This window comes from Rosa rugosa, chromosome 6 (genome assembly GCF_958449725.1).
Source record: "Rosa rugosa chromosome 6, drRosRugo1.1, whole genome shotgun sequence".
Taxonomy (NCBI): domain Eukaryota; kingdom Viridiplantae; phylum Streptophyta; class Magnoliopsida; order Rosales; family Rosaceae; genus Rosa; species Rosa rugosa.
The window spans coordinates 21,135,577-21,150,066 of NC_084825.1; the positions used below are offsets into that span (position 1 = coordinate 21,135,577).

The 14,490-nt window shown below is 37.0% G+C and overlaps 2 protein-coding genes across 7 annotated transcripts in view; one reads left to right on the forward strand and one right to left on the reverse strand.

Annotated features, from left to right (window-relative positions):
- Positions 1-1,743: 1,743 nt before the first annotated feature.
- Positions 1,744-14,490, reverse strand: part of LOC133718212 (uncharacterized) — a 42,299-nt gene continuing 29,552 nt past the window's right edge. Inside the window, exons 2-6 of one of the 3 annotated variants that reach the window (XM_062145031.1) lie at positions 5,908-5,971; positions 4,704-4,874; positions 2,968-4,018; positions 2,062-2,216; positions 1,744-1,944 (exon numbers count right to left, since the gene is read on the reverse strand). In XM_062145031.1, coding sequence (XP_062001015.1) covers positions 1,830-1,944; positions 2,062-2,216; positions 2,968-4,018; positions 4,704-4,837 — 1,455 coding nt within the window. In that variant the 5' untranslated portion in view covers positions 4,838-4,874; positions 5,908-5,971 and the 3' untranslated portion in view covers positions 1,744-1,829. Of the gene's footprint in view, positions 1,945-2,061; positions 2,217-2,967; positions 4,019-4,703; positions 4,875-5,900; positions 6,044-14,490 lie in introns of those variants that run through there. The other 2 variants (XM_062145030.1, XM_062145033.1) reach the window with 2 other exon arrangements.
- On the forward strand, positions 7,073-12,948 carry LOC133717549 (protein LOW PHOTOSYNTHETIC EFFICIENCY 1, chloroplastic-like). Of its 4 annotated transcripts, XM_062144268.1 has the most exons (5): positions 7,073-9,528; positions 11,168-11,274; positions 12,135-12,229; positions 12,509-12,609; positions 12,749-12,948. In XM_062144268.1, exon 1 carries the CDS (start codon positions 7,314-7,316, stop codon positions 9,369-9,371), a length of 2,058 nt encoding a protein of 685 aa, XP_062000252.1. In that variant the 5' UTR covers positions 7,073-7,313; the 3' UTR covers positions 9,372-9,528; positions 11,168-11,274; positions 12,135-12,229; positions 12,509-12,609; positions 12,749-12,948. The 4 variants fall into 4 exon arrangements, with proteins under 4 accessions (XP_062000252.1, XP_062000256.1, XP_062000254.1 ...); XM_062144272.1 differs by lacking the exon at positions 12,135-12,229 and having other exon boundaries at positions 11,168-11,286; XM_062144270.1 differs by lacking the exon at positions 12,135-12,229.

Consider the following 14,490-nt stretch of genomic DNA (forward strand, 5'->3'; position numbering starts at 1 on the left):
CAGTGGCTTCATGCGGTTTGCTAACACCTTCGACCCAATTTTGTAGAGGACATTACACAAACTAATGGGACGAAGATGACTTATCGACTCAGGTGTCTTCACTTTGGGGATGAGCGTAACATGAGTAGTATTGATCTGCTGTAGGATATCTCTGGAGCTCAGGAACTGCTGCACTGCCTCTATTACGTCATTACCAACAATAGACCAAAAGTGCTGATAAAAACACCGAGCTAAACCATCCGGTCCCGGGGCCTTAGACGGGTTCATCTGCTTAAGTGCCCTCCATACCTCATCACTACTTACTTCTAGCACTAGCATCGTATTCATCTCATCAGTCACTAGTGTTGGTAATACTGACGTAATTGCTTAGACATTGGATGGTCTGGATGACTGAAATAGTTCCCCAAAGTAGTTCAGAACAACCTGTTCAATCTCATCCTCATCAGTCCTCCAAACTCCGTTATAATCACGTAGCCCCTTAAGCATATTCTTCTTTCTTCTATTACTCGCACTACAGTGGAAGAATTTTGTGTTCATGTCACCATCGGACAACCACAAAACCCTAGACCTCTGTCTCCAAAACACTTGCTCTTTCTGAAGTAATTCACGGAGGCGCTGAAGGAGCCCTTTCAAAGAACTGACCCAATTGCTTTCTAATATCTTCGATATCCCTCTTCAAACTCCCAAAGCGTGCATGGCTCCAAGAAAGTAGCGCAGCACGTGTGTTGGTAATTTTATTTGCAATCTTAGCGTAAGGACTATCTCCAGTAGCACTATCCCAACCCAAATCTACGACTTGTCTACAATCCTCCTCCCGTAACCAGAAGTCCTCAAAACGAAACCTCTTCTTTCTTTTCCTAACTGTCCTCAAAACGATTTTTTTTACATTGATCTTTTGCAAAGACGATCTTCAAGTGTTAGTTTAACTTTTGAACTGTTCAATCATGAATTAATGCTGAAGGTATGCAAATAAGAGAGTTTGGACACACATTGTTTCTTTAGGATGTTACAGTGTTGTCAAAGGGCCAGTATTGATACCTTAGGTGGATGTACTGGTTTTTTTTTTTGGTGTTGTAGCTTCTCATTGATCAAAGCGTAGTAGTCTAGGCTAGTAGTCATTCTTAAATGTGCAGTCAGTGCACTACTTGAGCAACGAAGATAATGGGTGATCTTTGGATCCCCTAGCTTGACCTTGTACAATCGTATGACATTTTGATCACACGAATATATCTTCCTTTCCATTCAAAAAAAAAAAAAAAGAGTTTGGACACACATGATCCACTTTCTAATTGAGAAACATCTTCAACTTAATATGATGAATCAATTTAGTAGTTAGTACAGTACAATTGAAATATTCACAATTATGAAGTCCCCAAATACTATTTTTTTTTTTTAATGAAAAACATCATCTTCATAACTCGGCTTGCTAATCACATGTGAGCCTTTAGCCAGAAAAGGGAAAAAATGACACTTACTGGTCTTGAACTAAATGAGTTAAAGCTCTTCCAACTTACCTAGGCTCCTAGTGTAGAGTATGCACCTATCCAAAGGATGTTGGGTCTTGACATGGAATTACGGTAACAAGTTGTCATCAAGATTTGGGAAGTAAAATCTGGTATTTGTTGCTTATAAAGCATAGAACCAAGCAGTACAGTACAACTATCTTGCTAGAATGGGAAGTTAGCCGCTCAGTTGTAGAAGAAAAGATTGAGGTTAGCCATGCCATTATATAAAAGAAGATAATGATGATCTAATAAAACTGAAATCACAAATAACCCTGGCAGGTACAGAAATTGTTCGCTCAGCAATAAAAATTATTCAAAGTACACTCAAAGCTCATTAGACCAAAACTTCACAATGGCGTCTATATACTCTTTAAATACAGCCCAAAGTGATTTGCCTTCTCGATTTGTGGAATTTCTAGATGCCTTTTGCCACGATTCGCTGTCCAAAATAACCATTCAAATACATATTAGGATCCTAAACAAGCCTGTTTAATTGCTAGAATCTGTAGAAAAACAAGCACCAAATGGCTTATAAGGATTTAAAGGATGTACTTACAGATTAATCCTGTCTAAAGTGTTGCTTCCTTTTTGCAAGCCTGCGCTGGAGTGCACACCAACTTCATCTTCAATCACAAGCACCTCTTTGGTTTGTGACAGCCCATCGCAAACGCTGGTACCATTAAGGTTCTTTGTATCTGGAGCTTTTATTATCTGCAAATATAGATTGACAATAGTTTCAGGCTGAGCTTTTTACTCCTACATGCTTTGAACAAGATTAACTGAGTTCTACACACTGGTTCTTCTGACAAGGAACATACTTTCGTTAATAGAAAAAACATACTTTCATTAATAGAAAAATGAAGGTTAAAATGGAGAGGACAAGAGGTCCAATGATCCATCCACAGTATTATCTACAACTTGGACCAACAACATCACTAGTATTACTTTGACCGAAAAAGATTCATGCAATAGGACAGTAAAAGTAGGAAGCTTTAAGCACACCGCAATCCAATCGAATAAAGTTATCCCTTAACAGGATTGGGATCGCCTTGCTTCATAGAATACTTAAGTCCTCTCACAAGTTTTGGAGGAAAGAAAAGGATATGGTTTCGGGAAGATGTGCTATGAAGGGCTGTTTCCTGGGTTGTGTGGATTGAAACAAGATGATCTTCAATATTGCTGAGGGTGAGATGGTGGATCGCATATGGGAGACAGTCTGTTTTTCGGCTTCTTTGTGGGAATCTAATTCAGCAAGGTTCAGGAATTTCTCTTTTCTTACTATCTGCTAACTTTTGTTGTTTGGTTTTCTGTTGTGCTGTTGATGTGTCTATACATTTGTTTGAGTGGTGGACTAAAAAAAAGAAAAGTGCAAAACAGAGAATATATAACACTGACCCATCTAAAAGTACAATTGGTATTTGAGAGCAAATGAAAATTCCAGGATTTCAAAATAAAAAAATACCTTAGCTCCAGCAGTCCCTTCAATTTGTTCAAAGCTCTCAGATATAGGAACGTCATTTCCAGGTGCTTTGACCTTAAGGTCTGTGCTTCCTTTTTCATGTATAATATTTCCTTCAAGGGTTGAGCAATTTGAGGTCTCCAGTGATGGGTCTCTGACAATTTCTAAGGCTTCCTCATTTACTGAGCTGGATTTGTTTCCAACCAAGGGGCTTTTCACCACTACTTTATCGTCGACCAAGCTATTCACGGAATATGCTGTATCCGACAGCGTACTATCAACACCAGTGGCTAACCCCATCCCCTTGGTTCCTTTATCCTCAGTAGATATACCAAAATTTCCTAATTCTACCTTTCCATCCAAGCTCTCAGTAGTCCTAGTAACAGGCGTTAAGGGGAATGTCTCAACTATTACATCTGCTTCTATGGAGGTCACTTTAGACCTAGATATTGCCAAAACTTCTTCAACATTTTTCTCTACTTCCAAAGGCACACTTGTTCTATGCTCTGCACATGTCAGTTCCTCAGTTTGTTTGTCTTCCTGATCTACCTGGCCGCCATTGTCAAACATCTGATATTCATGACAAATACAATTCTCATCAGAAACTACAGATTCTTCAGCTACCTTCTTCTCTGTTTCCACTGGCACAGTTACTTGCAACTCTTTACTCTCCACTTCTTTGCTATTCACTTCTGCTGCAGTGCCATTGATGGCTCGGCCATGGTCGAGAATCTGATGTTCAAGAGTAAACGAATGACCATCAGAAGCCAAAACCATTTCTTGAACTGTACCCTGATTTTGATTGTTGGCAAACTGAGAATCATTTGATGCTTCTGACAAAGCATTTTGAGGTTCTGCAGCAATCGAACCAAGTGGATTACGTTCCAAGAACTGATCAATAGTCTGATCCTCTGCAACAAACTTAGCAGGACCCAGCACTCTATTTTCTTGGATTACATCTCGGACAATTTCTCGTACAGTGTAGAAAGATCCACCAACTTCCTTGTGGGTCAGATTAAGTGATGGAAAACTCCCGTTGTGTAGAATCTGATACCTGTAAGCAGCATCAGAACAGCTGTAATGACCTGCTTTCGAGTTGACATATAGAGAAGTAGAAATTCATAAAATTAACAAATTTGGAGTCATTTTTTACATAAGACTTGAAGCTGAATAATCCCTCCAACTTCTTTGATTTTTCTTTTTCCCCATATATCCCTCCAATTTCAAAAGGCAGTGACAATCTTACTACATCTGCCTAACCAAAATGGCCATATTAAACACAATTAAAAGTATGATACACTAGTACATATTTTATTTCTAAGCAACAAGAATGTTAAACTATCAGTTTCAGTTAATCGAACTGAACTTGGAAAGTGAAGGGGAAAAAAATGTCTTTAATGAGTGCTGAGACAGGACATTACTTTTGTTCATCTGGACATAGAATAAAAGATATCAAAGCATTACCTCATGTAATTCAGAAATGCCAACCCATTCTTAATCCAGCTATAACATGACCAAATCATAATTTAATTTACATTTTGAGAAGGCCCATGCAGAAATTTGTTTGAAACATGGAGGATCTAGAAAGCAAAACATTAAAAAAAGATATCCATATGCAAAAGTCTCCTGCCCAACTACAATAACATTCTTCATTTTTGAATATAAAACAGCAGTGACTTTTTTTTTTCAGTTAGTTACAATACTAGCAATTCTGAAAAAAGAAAATATGATGTTCTTACTTTTTTATAAAGGCTTCAACCATTTCCTTCCTCTCCTCCTTTGAACGCCGAATTCGGGACTTCCTTCCTTCAGATTCATTCTTTTTAGCTAGGGCAAATGTTTGCCCAACCCAGCCACCCTTTATAGCATGCATTACATTCAAAAAGCTCGCCACCTTACGAAAATCAAACCTACAAACAAGAGAGTCCTTGTTAAAGAAGTTTTTCAGAACTTCCACAGTAAGCAAAAACATACAAGAAAAGTCGCTAAACATAATACACAGGACAATGACATACAAAAATAATATTCATAGACCGTACTGGTAGCTTGGCACGTGTGAATGATGTCCAAGTAATTACTATCCAAGCAGGAAGTACACCAATATTTAAAATCACAATCAGAATCAGCATCAATCATGTAAATCTTCAAAGGATCTTATTATCACAAATATCTGTTGCAATATCTAACTAGTAGGTAACAAAAGCATTATCCAGTGCTGATTAGAATTAAAAAACTAAAATAAAAATCAATCCGAGTTACACAAACTCAATAACTAAGGACAGATCAGTGAAGCCGATACTAAACTTAAAACAATGAACCAAAATGAAAAAAAAAACATTATGCGCATCCCCAACTATATGTTGCAAACATAAAGCATCACAACTCTCCACAACAATCGCCACGGCTCACGACTTACTTTTACCTTCATTTCGTTATATCTCATAGACTATACCACCTTATTCTATTAAGCACAAGAAGACGACATGAGTTTGAATACTACTTTTCATAATCCAAAATACATTTGTATTTCAATTTCCTACATTTCCTCTGAAATTTTGCAGGAGTAGACTCTCACAACCCAGAGAATGAAACCGGCGAAATCGAAAAAAAAAAAAAAAAACAGCAGAATTAGTAACAAAGCGTATAGATAAACCCCAATTATGCATACACAAGACGAGTGAGTGAGTGTGGGGTTTATGGGTACAAAGGCTTGAAATTTTAACAATCAAAAAACAGCTACAGAAACCAAAAATATGATGAACCCACATATATAAACAGCGAAAATCCAACAACCAAGAAGTGGAGTTCGGAGAAATGAAGAATCTAGAGATAACAGTAAGAGTGTATAGGCTCAAACAAAGAATGGTTTTGTAAAGGAAAATATAGAGGCAGAAGTGCTGGAAATGATAGAAAGAGTGAAGCTTGAGAAAGATTACCTGAAGACTGAAGAGAGTGAGGAATTGGGTTCTGGGGTTTTGGAAAACCCTACTGCTGCTACTAGTATAGAGTACTAGGCACTGAGACTGAGAGAGAGGCGACCCAAATCAATTATAACTAGGGAAATGAACCTGTCGTTTGTTTTTCTTTTGGTCTCAGAACTGTTTCGGACTTTGGTCGTTTTTTTTTTTTAAAATTTTATTTTTTAGAGGATGTGAATGTTACGCTCTTTTCAAAGGAAGTGAATGTTACGCTCTTAAGTGAATTTTATGGGTCTTTTTAAAATTTTTTTTGTTTGTTATTTTGTGGTTTTTATATGTTTTTCCTGTCTATTTAATTTAGTTTTCATTTTAATATATAGAGGGTATTTCCATTAAAAATATCTGTTTTTGCTGATAAGCTCTATTCTTTTAAATATATTACATATTACATAAATAGTCACTAAACTATAACCCATTAGATATTTTGGTCACTGGTTTTTCAAAATATCACTTTTTTCATTCAAATTTAACAATGCAATTCAATTTAGTCATTGCTGTCAAATATGTTGTTATTTGCTATCAAGATCTATTCATTCACTTCTTACTTTTTTTATTTGTTTCTATTTACAAACGACAATGATTGAGTTCGAAGCTCGATCAAGATTGTGGTTTTATATATTACTTATCGGATCCTAATTGTCATTTATTTGGATTTCCATTTAATGAACTCCAAATTAAAAAAAAAAAAAAAAGTGCAAAACTGATGGAAAAAATATAGAGCAGAAAAAAGAAAATATAAATAGCATTTTGACCAAAATATCTACGAGTTTTAACAGACAAAATTGATGGAATGACCAAAATAAAAGTAATTAAAGTGATATTTTTGAAAAGTGAGTGATTAAAATATCAAATGAGTAAAAATTCAGTAGCCATTTATATAATTCTGCCTTCTTTTATCTCAATTTTTTTTCCTTTTTTTTTTTTTTATTGTCAATATCAAAGAGGAAAAGGGATTAGCCGGTCACAGAGCGTAGCCGAGCCGAGACAGTCCTTTGCCGTGTAAGAACACGTGTTGCAATTCTGATCCCCGGGTCACTAGTTGGTCAGACGGCCCGACCCGACCCGACCGAAAGGCCTTCAGTTTGAAACTGCTGGTGCTTTTTTTTTTTTTTTTTTGAATAGGGGTTTGAAACTGCTGGTGCTTAGAATTGAATGGCTGGGAGAAAACCACAACGTCACTGAGAAACAAGACCACAACTCAACTCAGCTGGCTTTGCAATTCTGGAGTTTCAGGTACGAATGCACTACCCATCTTCTCCATAGCCTCATTCCTCTTGTTTCTGGTCTACTTAAAGCTTTACTCTTTTTGTAAAGATGAGAACTTTACTGCCAATTATCTAATCCCCAAGTTGTAAACTTTACCAAAGAAAGATGCAAGCTTTAATCACCCTGCCATCTAGAGCTGAAACCTGGATACTCCCCCAGTTGGGTTCTTGTAAACTTAGTACTCGGAGAAGGAGAAGAAAAAAGATGTGGGGTCTTGCTTTTCCTGTTTGCTATGGTCCAACTAGTGCAGTTTTCAAATTTGGTTTTGGATGTGGGAGTGTTTCTAGGTACTCTGAACTTAGACTTGCTGGCAATTGTGAGCTCAATAAGGGCTCTTCTTTTGTGTCGGCGTGGGCTTTGGAGGAACAAGCTATTGGGAATGAGATTAGTGTAGACAAATCGCAACATGGGTTGTTAGGGGAATGTGAGAGCAAGGATGTTGTTGTGGAGGGAATTGAGGAGAGTGAAATTGTTGATGTGCGTGTGCTGGCATCGAGCTTACAGTTTGCGAAAACAGCAGATGATGTGGAAGAGGTTCTGAAGGACAAGGGTAATTTGCCCCTTCAAGTATTTTCGTCCATGATCAGGGGTTTTGGAAGAGACAAGTTGATGGATTCCGCATTTGCTGTTGTTGAATGGCTTAAGAGGAGGAAGGAAGAAACTAATGGTATGATTACCCCAAACTTATTTATCTTTAATAGTCTATTGGGTGCAGTGAAGCAGTCTAAACAGTTTGGAGAAATGGATAAAGTCTTGGCTGATATGACGCAGGAAGGGGTGGAACCGAATGTTATAACTTACAATACTATAATGGCAATTTATGTAGAACAAGGACTAAGTAGTAAGGCTCTTGATGTTCTTGAGGATATTCAGAAGAAGGGCTTGATTCCATCTTCAGTGACCTACTCTACAGCATTGCTGGCTTATCAGAGAATGCAAGATGGAATCGGAGCCTTAGAGTTCTTTGTCGAGGTCAGAGAAAAGTATCGTAATGGTGATATAAGTAAAGTTTCAGAAGAAGACTGGGAAACTGAGTTTCTAAAGCTTGAGAACTTTACAAAACGCGTTTGCTACCAAGTGATGCGGCGGTGGATTGTGATGGATGATAATTTAAGCATCAATGTGCTAAAACTTCTAGTAAAGATGGATAATGCTGGGGTTCCACTTGGTCGGGCAGAACATGAGCGCCTTTTGTGGGCTTGTACCCGTGGAGACCATTATAATGTGGCAAAAGAATTGTATAGTAGGATAAGAGAAAGGCATTCTGAAATAAGTCTATCTGTCTGTAATCACGTTATTTGGGTGATGGGAAAGGCTAAGAAATGGTGGGCAGCTTTGGAGATTTATGAGGATATGTTGGACAAGGGGCCAAAGCCAAATAACATGTCATATGAATTGGTAGTATCTCACTTTAATGTTCTTCTGACTGCTGCTAGAAAAAAGGGAATTTGGAGATGGGGTGTCAGGTTGCTCAACAAGATGGAAGAGAAAGGTCTTAAACCGAGAAGTAAGGAATGGAATGCAGTTCTAGTTGCCTGTTCCAAGGCTGCAGAAACGTCTGCTGCTGTCCAGATTTTTAAAAGAATGGTAGAACAAGGTCAAAAACCCACAATCCTTTCTTATGGGGCCTTGCTCAGTGCCCTTGAAAAGGGGAAACTCTATGATGAGGCCCGCCAGGTATGGGAACATATGATCAAGGTTGGTGTAAAACCCAATCTGTATGCATACACAATCATGGCCTCAGTTTTCAGTGGACAAGGAAAATTTAATTTGGTAGAGACCATTGTTCAAGAGATGGTTTCATCAGGGATTGAGCCAACGGTAGTCACATACAATGCAATTATTAGTGGCTGTGCACGAAATGATTCAAGCAGTGCTGATGCATATGACTGGTTTGATCGGATGAAAGCTAACAATATTCCTCCAAACAATGTTACCTATGAAATGATGATTGAGGCTCTTGCTAAAGAAGGTAAACCAAGGCTTGCATACGAGTTATATTTGAGGGCTCAAAACCAGGGCATTCACCTCTCTGCAAAGACTTATGATATTTTGGTCCAACCCTCAATGGTTTCTGGAGCTAGTTTTGATCTAAAACTCTTAGGGCCTCGTCCACCTCAGCAGAAAAAGGAAAATTTGCAAGGTAGAAAATCTTCTACCTAAACCTTTTGAAGAACTCAGAGATGTAGACCGTTTGATACTTGATAGCTAGAGAGAGAAAGGAAATATACGCCCTTGACAAACCAATGTGGAATTAGTTACCATGAACTCTCTGTCCATCCATCTGAATGTACACCCTGATGTATAAATTTATTGATTTGTAAGTAACAGTTTACCTCACTCTTTAAATTTCAGATCTATTTACCTTCTTTTGTTCTTTTTCTGTTATACATGATTTTTATGCCTTCAGTAACCAGATCATTTCTCATAATTGTTGAGCTGCTTGGAATCGGTCCTAAGCAAATGAATATCTCCCAAACTTGTTCTTTATTGATTTTTTTAATTCCAAACTAACCCCATCCCCTTTAGCATATTTTATATACTTGTCCTACCAAAATAAGGATTAAAAATAAGAGAGATGAAGATAAAAGAACTACTTGTTTTTATCTCTAAATGAGGTATTGACATACTTGCCGATGTCATCATGTTGAGCGCCAATGACTTTTTGGCTCTGATGGTAGGCAGTTTTTTGTGATATAGTAACAAGAAGAAACCAATGTAAATTAACAATTTTTTTTTTTTTTTGAAATTGAATGAAATTTATATTGCTGTTTGTTCTCTGACTCTCCTGCCCTCCATATATAGTTCTAATTATTTTATATTTCAACCTATAATACTTTGTAAGGTTCCCACACCATAAGTTGAATAGCTTTATCCACATTGTAACCTTACTGATTTTGAATTATTAGAACTGGTGAATGCATTATACCTACTGCAGGTGGAGCTGAATGCTTTAGGCCAACCTGATTGTTTATAAATTATAATTATATTTCCAGCCACTGGAACCTTGTGTTTGGAAGAATGCATTTAGGTCAGTTCTAAATTGAATTCTCTGATAAGTTAGTTGGCAACCTAATTGGTTGTTAACTATTATTATTTTTAAAACATGTGCTAGATATGCACTAATACTAGTAAAACAGACTCTAAAATTATCCATTAGATATATTACTCCTTAGTTATCATGTGCTTGTTATAGAATGATTTTTGTGTTGGAGTATATTGCTTTCTTCAGTATTGCACATTTTCTTTGATTTGATAAGGAACGATAATGTTTAACTACTGAGTATCATCTTGACAAAAAACAATAATTTCTTGTCGAAGAAAAAAGTTTGCAAGGTTAAAATATACAAATGTAATAATGGTTAAGCAACTTATTAGAGTTGAGAACCTGTAGTTCTGATTGTCTGATTGTATTTACTTTCGAAAGACAGTCTCAAAGTCTGAGCACTGAATAAGCAGAACAGTTGAGCATGTTGCCCTGGTTACCAACCACGACCAACATGTCCCTCATTAACTCTACAAATCAAGATTTATGATGTTACCCATTTATTATTCTCTTTTGTTTGTTGTTCATTGCTTAGATTTTCTCTCTCATGTTCTCTTTTCTATGGAGTTCCAGTCATGGGTTAGGTTGTGAACCCATTCTGATGTTAATACTGAACATAATATTAGGTCAAATATCAGTGACAACTTTACATGTAGGAATTTATAATGATGGTAGTGTTCAAAGATATCTTTAATGCCAGGTCATGTCTGTTGGTTTATCTTTTTTATGTTTGAGCCTTGTTTCTTTGTACTCAGAGGTTTACTCAGCTGGCAAATCATAAGAAATCTACTATGTGTAGTTCAGTTCTAATTTTCTTTAGATAATATCTGGGAGATCTAGAGGTAGATAACTATTCTAGTGCTCAAATTTATTTATTAATTTGTTTTTAATGTTTTCTTTAACATGTTTGCAGAAAATATAGTGATATATGCAAATTCAATACCAAGTTTAAATATGTGGAATATGAGATGAACTCCTATCAATCAAGGTGGAATTATCTAAATTGCATGAGAGTTTCAGGTAAATTATGAGGTACTAGAATGCCCAGAATCGATTGTTTGGTTATTGAGTTGCAGTACTTAGTGCTCTACAGGCTGAAGTTTACATTGTTGGTGGATCATAAATCGTAAATTGACATTAGGAAGTGGGAAAATAATTGTGCATGAACATTGGACAAACTCGATATTATAGTCATTTCATGTCTGTAACTGACAGAGTAGTGCCTGTGCTAGTAATTACTTTCATGTTTTGATCTATAGTCAAACATAATTATGTAGTAAGAGGTCTAGGTAGCTGGCAAATTGTAAGAACATCTTTCGTCTGAAGTTTAGATATATAATCTTAGAATTCTATGAACTTTAACTTCACTTTCTCCCAAACATTTTACAGCTTAACGTTGGTAGAGGGAATGTATTGAACTCAGATATAGTAATAGATGCAAATTCAGAATTACCAACTATGGTCAGGCTTTAGGTTCCTTGAGAAAAGAAAAAAACTGTCAGGCCCATGGTTTGTGCCCAGGTGGTCTGGGGTTTGACGGATTCCCTAGTTTTTAGCCAGATCCATGAAGCAGGGGTTGCAGAATGAAAAGCTGGCTTCAAATGTATGTATATTAGATAAACCTCCACTACTCAAGTTGGAGTTATCTGCATCATCTGAGATCTTGAAGTAATGATTTGCATATTTACAGACTATAATGCCCAGTAGCAATTGATTGAGCATATTTAGTTCTCAACAGGATATTCTTACGTTGTTGCAGCTCATAAATGTTAAGTTGACCTGGATTGTCTAGGGAATTTGTATTAATCTTGTTTCAATCTATTTAGTAATGTATTCTTTTACACTTTGTGATACTCATATATTCTAATACTCATGAACAGTTGCTTCAGATTTGAAACTGGCTTCACATTTGCAAGATATATCAGAACCTCCACCACTGAATGGTGGAATTATCTGCATATTGTGAGACCTTAAGGTAGCTATGAGCATATTTATAGATTAAAGAATGTCCTGTCACTCCTGTAGCAACTGATTTGTCATTGAGTTATAGCATTTAACTATCTACAGGCTAACTTTCACACTGTTTTAGTCGATCATAGAAATGATTTCGATAGTCTAGGTATGCTCTGTTTTTGGTATTTACCCCGTCCATCAAACAAAACCTTCATATAAGTGGTATATCCCAGAGGGACTTAGTGATCAACTACCTTAAATAATATTTACAGAGAGAATTGAGTTGCTCTCCGTTTTGCAGAGAGAGAAAGAGAAGGGAGACAGAGAGAGAGAGAGCCATTTCAGATTTTCAGATCCCAGAGATGGATTTCACTTTCACTTCACCGCACCACACCACAGAAGGTAAATTCTCAAAGTTTTCCCCTTTCTTTTCATTCTTCTTCGATCGATAATTAAACCCTCAAAAGCTAGGGTTTCTGTCAACAATTGAATCTTGATTCTTTTCGATTTTGATTCTAGGGTTTTAACTCTTGTTTTGCAGATGAATTGGAAAGGGCAAATTGGTATTCGCGGTGGTGGGCTTCGTCTTTGAGATCATTTCAGATGATGGGTTCTCATGTTTGCTGTCCGCAATTGGCCATTTGAAAAACAAGTCCTCTAACATGTAAGAATGGTTTACCATATGATACAGTTCACTCTTTTGTTATCAATCTCTGATATAATCTTGATTAGACCCTTCGATTTGTCTCTGCTTGAAGTTTGTTAGGCATTTATCCCAATGATGAAAATTTTAGTAATCTAAGAGACATGCATGAATTTACAATTGAATTATTGGTGCTCCCTCCTGCAAATCTTTTGTTGGGGTTGAGGAACTATTTTTCATTGTCTTTGTGCTGTCCAGGCGGAAATCAGGCATTTCTGAGGGATTTGTTATTTCGAATTTATGTGATCTTCCTTTCTCCTGTTGTGCTGGCATTGTAGCCTTGATACCCGGTGACCCTGACCCAAGAATTAAATGGTGGAATTACATCATTGAGTAACAATTGTGTCAAGGCTACCAATTGATCCCTAAATACAAGGGTATCTGACCCGATAATTGGTTTTTAGAGAGGTCCCAAGTTTCTAATGTAGTGAGCTTGGAAAGAGTAGTCAGATTGGTCATTCGAAAAGATTGCTGCTGAGATTTAAAGCAATCTGCAAAGATGTTGACATGCATGAAATTACAATCAAAACATTGGTGCTCCCTCTTTTGTTGGGGTTGAGGAGCCATTTTTGATTGTGTTCGTGCTGTCCAGGCAGAATCAGGCATTCCTGGCGGATTTCTTTTGAAATTATGCACCTTCCTTGATTGAGGCTATAGTGTTGTGGATGGAACCTCTGAGATTGTTGCCTTCAAAGTTCATAATTCTGCAACTTTGAAACTGGAGTTGGCATTGAACCATTCAATTGATCTTGCCCAAGCTGCAGTTCCAACAGAGAACTCATTCAGGCTATATTGTTGGGCATGGAACCCCTGAGATTGTTGCCTTGTAAGTTCATGATTCTGCAAGTTTGAAACTGGAACTGGTATTGAACCATTAGAATGAAAGTTAAGGAGTTCTGAATATCCGAAAGCTTAACTGTCACACCCCGATCAATCTAGATTGTATTTGGGTGTGACAAATGGTATCAGAGTAGGGATTAGATCTCTTGGGCTAACCTTTGGAGAGGAATAAATTTTCTGGAATAGTGGTTCACAGATTCAGATACTGTTTCAGTGAGATTAAAAAAAAATTCTAAAGACCTTTATGGAGTAAAGGGCTGGCGTTTTATTGAAGAAGCTTCTTACAGTGTACTACTTGAAGCCCTTCTGGAGGAACAACAAATGGTGATGAGAATGGGCTATATTGTTTAATATTTGTCTGAAGTGAATTACTAAAAAGATGGGATCTTTGTTGTTTGGCATCTCTATGAAATTTGATGGATTTGACTTGATGTGTTTCTGTGTTGTGTGTTTTGCCTCCCTGAGTTGTTTAATGGTTTCTGATTGATATCAAAAGTAGGCTCATTTGTCTGTGCATACTTTAGAGTTGAAAGTTTGTTCTCCTCGAAAAGTACCAAATTTTTTTATCTGAAGCAAGATTCTTGAGGGATTTTTTCTGCTAGATTCTTGTGAATTGAAATTTTGATGAGGATCTTGCATCTTTGGATGCCTCTTATTGTACTTTTACTAGCTTGAGTAGCTTCGGTGAGTGGATATATCGAGCCATCAAAGCATATAGTTTCATGATTGTCTGGATCTCT

Coding starts and splice junctions, on each gene's coding strand:
- LOC133717549 (XM_062144272.1), top strand. CDS start 7,314: ATGCAAGCTTTAATCACCCTGCCATCTAGAGCTGAAACCTGGATACTC.